The sequence below is a fragment of the Echinops telfairi genome, unplaced genomic scaffold (assembly GCF_000313985.2).
Source record: "Echinops telfairi isolate 266 unplaced genomic scaffold, ASM31398v2 ScPeMD7_9;HRSCAF=40, whole genome shotgun sequence".
NCBI classification, from domain to species: domain Eukaryota; kingdom Metazoa; phylum Chordata; class Mammalia; order Afrosoricida; family Tenrecidae; genus Echinops; species Echinops telfairi.
The window spans coordinates 77,802,759-77,807,175 of record NW_022103906.1 but is presented as its reverse complement, the minus strand read 5'-3'; the positions used below and the strand labels follow the sequence as shown (position 1 = coordinate 77,807,175).

General features: G+C 51.4%; 1 protein-coding gene across 2 annotated transcripts in view; it reads right to left on the bottom strand.

Annotated features, from left to right (window-relative positions):
• The window catches only part of LOC101650581 (otoferlin), a 30,202-nt gene extending 25,791 nt beyond the window's left edge, over positions 1-4,411 (bottom strand). For both annotated transcript variants that reach the window (XM_013004623.2, XM_045286800.1), the window contains exon 1: positions 4,194-4,411. In XM_013004623.2, coding sequence (XP_012860077.2) covers positions 4,194-4,224 — 31 coding nt within the window. In that variant the 5' untranslated portion in view covers positions 4,225-4,411. The remainder of the gene's footprint in view (positions 1-4,193) is intronic.
• Between the last annotated feature and the right edge of the window lie 6 nt (positions 4,412-4,417).

Sequence of the window (4,417 nt, the reverse complement as noted above, 5' to 3'; positions counted from 1 at the left end):
TGAATGGTTATCAGCGTGAGTATGTGGACTGATGGCTGGATGGGTGAATGGTTATCAGCGTGAGTATGTGGACTGATGGCTGGATGGGTGAATGGGTGAATGGGTGGCTGAGTATGTGGACTGATGGCTGGATGGGTGAATGGGTGCCTCTATGGGCATAAGAACAGACGTGTGAGTTGGAGAAATGTAGCCAGGGAAAGAGAATAAGACTCAAGAGGGACCTGAAATTGGGCTTCAAATTTAAGGCTATATGAAGAGAAAAGAGATTTTACACATATAGACACCCGATGGGAGAATTTGCCTGGTATTATATTCCCCATCGGGCACCTTTGATCTAGTTTCCATCCATCCCTTGGTGGCTTAGGCTGCATGCCAGCTACAGACAACTGGGACTTTAGACTTTGCCCTTTCGAGGTGCACAACCTCCTTCATAGGCCACATCAGAAGGCTCTGATTTGGAAACCCCACTAAGTGAACTGGACTTCACTTTACACTCACGAACTGTGGCAGACTAAAGGAGTTGGCGTACTCCCTTGGACTTATGGCAGGAAAGGCCTAGCGTGAGAAGTAGCAGATGACTTGTGGATTTGTACCGTGATGGATTTGGAAGCTATTGGGCTTTGGTTCCAATCTCTTGCTTTGAGGGTATCCAATAAATGGCAACTGGAGGCTACCATATGTTGGCTATTTCCTCCTCTCTTTGCTTTTTCTGACATGTCAGTGTAGCAGGCAGAGAATAAGCATTCCTGAAAGTCTGGTCTTATCTCCAACCCTCCTTGTTTGTGTAAACAGGGTCAAGTCACTTGAGTTTTTAATCTGTGCAAGTCAACAATCCATGTATTTTAGTCTAATCAGCTGCCATATACATGTATGTTTCCCTTTCTCAACAGTAGTTTGCACTCTATTCCACTGGCTAAAATAATGATATGACCAATAGGATTACCATATGCCCCATGAGGATGACTTATAATGTTATCATTAAAGTGATAATGATGTCTCTGGTTTGAACCAAGGACATAAATCATCGATAGATGAATGGATTTTGAGTTAACACTTAATTGTAGCCCAAATTGAAGAAGAATTCATTCTTATGATGTGAATCAACTCCCTACCTGTCCTCATGATAAGGTCACTGAAGGTATGCGTGCTGTAGTTAAGCGTGGTTGAAGAAACAGATGGTGCATGGCTATGGAAAGAATAGTGTCTGGGATCTTAAAAGCTTGTCCTAAAACAAGCAGTCATTTAAGTGAGGGCAGATAAGTCCACCGAGAAGAAGCATACCAACCTGTGTGATGCAAGGATCATAAATAATAAAATCCAAAACTGGAGGAGAGAATGATATTAGAGCTTAAATTCTAAGCACCCAGGTTGCAGAGGGCTATGGATGACCGTGAAAGTCCAAAATCCATTTGTAGGGTCCCCCCGGTGGATTTAAGCCTCCAGTAAATCTTCTCTGACCATGTGAACAGCATTGCTGTCAGACAGAGCGCACTGGAAAGCGGACTCACGCAGATGTAGTTTGGTTAATATTTAACACCTTATCATTGGTTCTCCCTTTTGGCCCATTTAAAATCTGTTCTAGTTTTTATTATTTTATGCTTCGTTTTCTATTGAAATTTTTCTCTGTTTTAGTTTGTAATTGTTGTTGGGTTTTGCTTTGTATATTTTTCTTTCTATAAAATCCAACATAAGTAAATCTATAGAAACAGATACTGGATGAATAGTTTCTTAGGGTGATGACAGAGGAGGTTGGGGGTGGTGATGGAATGAGGAGCTAATAGCAGTGAGGACAAGAAAGAAGAAAATGTTCTAAAAATTGATTGTGGTGATGTGAATGCACCACTCTCTTTAATATGTTTAAACCAACGAATTGCATGATGTATGGACTATATGTCAATAAAACCATTTAAAAGAAGGACTAGATTTGGTCTTTCTGTCCCTGCAGGACAGACTCATGCAACTGGGTGAAGGCCCATTTTGGCGAGGCAGAGATGGAGTGGACAGGTAATGTGTGCCCCTTGTCCAGGAGGCCTGAGTCAGTCAGTCGGTCAGTCAGTTAAGTCAGGGATGGTGTCACGGGGGCCCCTCCACTGAGTAAATTCTGGACTGATGACCTCTGAGCCCCTCCCTTTGCTAACACTGTTAAATCCCAGGCCAGAGGTGCAAAGACACCAGCAGGCTCTGAGAAGTCCTGAGTGGCCTGAAACCTGGCTCAGGCTTGACGGACATCTTCTAGATTAGGCTGTTTGGACTGAGCAAGATGCTCGCTCCCCACCTGTGTCTATGATGTACAATGCCTACTGCCCCCCTTCCCTCTTTCCCACCCTCTTCTGGGGCCCGCTCTAATCTCCAGCAGAGAGGAGCAGTGGGTAAGTTCCCTGTTGTTACACCTGAAGGTACACAAACAGTCCTGCCAGGGTGAAGCCAGAATTCTTGTCCCCTCCGGAAATCCTTCCAGTTCCCCTGGGGTGGGGAGGGGTGGGGAGCTGACACCACCCAAAGTGTCCTGGCAGCATGCTCCCCGCCCCGAGTCACAAACCAAGTGTGCTTCAGGAAGCTCAGGCCAAACTGGGGACAGTCAGGGTGAAGGTGTCGGTGCCCCCACCAGAACACCAAGTGGCATCAGCTTCCATGGAGGGCACCAGGGTCAGAGACAGAAGCAACAAATCCGGGGAGCAACAAATCAAGCGCCCCAGAGGAGAGCTTGGGCTTTGATTCACATAGACTGGGGTTCACATCCTGGTTCTGCCGTGTGACTCTGGGGCCATTACTCAGACTTGCTGGGCTTCTGTGTCCTTGCTGTGACATGGGAACAATGGCACCTACATAGGGTTGTTGTGAGGGTGGGCCTGGCACTCAGTCAGGGCCCGTAAGTGTGGGTGGTTCGTTCTATGACCTCTCTCTCTGCCATCCCCAGCCCCAGAGCCCACGCTAGGACCCTCGCTGGCTCTTGCTCTGACCCCTGCCTGACTCTGTGGCTTCGGTCCTGTACAGGGGGGTGGTCACTCTCAGGAATGCCATTGTCACTCTCAACAAGTGGCTGGAAGCTGCTCATACCTCCTGGGAGCATGGTAGTACACCGACCCTCAGTTGTCCCTGCAGCTCCCATGGGGAGAGGGGCTTCCCTCTGCCAGGGACCACACACGTGGGGCTGTGAAACCGCAGGCCTGGGCTGGGAGGCCCTCATCCCACAGCCAAACCTGCCACTGCCTGACTGTGTGACTCTGGGCCAGTCCCTCATCACCTGGGCCTCAGTTCTCATTTTTAACAGAGAGGTCGGACTAGATGCGTTCCCAGTGTCTTGCAGCTTGAATGTTCCACAGGGTTGTCATTTTCATGCATAGTCTAGGGGATCAGATTCCAGGGGTTGAGGCACAGTTAAACTGGAGGTGAGTTTCTATTAAGTGGAACCACATGAACTGGCTCATTTGTTTAGCCTAATAGGGGAGTGGCACACGCGCCATTTAACTTCTCTGGGTCTCACCTGAACACAGGAATAAGTGCCGATGGCCACCTGACGGTGCTGTCACTGTCAAGGGCCTCCTGGAGTCCTTCCCATAGACTCTGGGCCATGAGGGGAGGGGAGGCATCTGATGCCATGTCCCCTGAGATGGCCGAGTGGTCAGTTGTCACCTGGGCCAGCCCTCACAAGGGCTTCCTCACCAGCCCCACTGTCCTGGTCACGAGTGCCCACCAGCTGCTCACCAGGCCCATTGATGCCCCGAGATGCATAGTCTCTGAAGAATGCTTTGAGAGCCCAGCATCCCTCCCACACACTGCTCTAGGGTCAGTGCTGACTCAGCCCCATGGGTTTCCCAGACTGCTTCTCTCGCCTGCTGGGCAGCTGGTGGGTTTGCACCGCTGGCCTGTGGTTAGCAGCCCAACCCTCAGAGGCTGACCCGCTGCACTTGGTGAGGAGCACAGTTTCCTTGAGCCTCAGGCTCCTCCACTTGAACCGGGGCTAAGGCTAGGGCTCTGCGGCACATCCCTCAGGGGCCAGGGAGGCTCCTTCCTGCCCCAGGGGATGCCCGCCCAAGGGTGGGGGGCAGGGGAAAGGCGGTCTTGGCGCAGCCCCTCCCAGGAAGGAAAACACATCTCCCATTGCCCACCGCGCCCCCCACGCCCCAGCCAGCCGGATGCGAGTGAGAAGTCCGCCCCAGGGGGACACTCGGGAGGGGGGTGCGTTTACTCACCCGGCTGCGAGTACACGGTCCCCACGTCCATCTTGAAGGACCCCACCAGGGTGCCGCTCCGCAGCAGGTTCTTGGAGTGGATCACCTTCCGAGCAGAACCGCCGCCCGCCAGTCAGGCCAGGAGCAGGGAGGCTTTGGCTGAGGCGGTGGGCTGGCTACTGGGGCCCACCCCAGTCTTCCTGGGGAGCTCAGCTTGGCGGTGAAGCATGAAGCAGGGGGGTGGG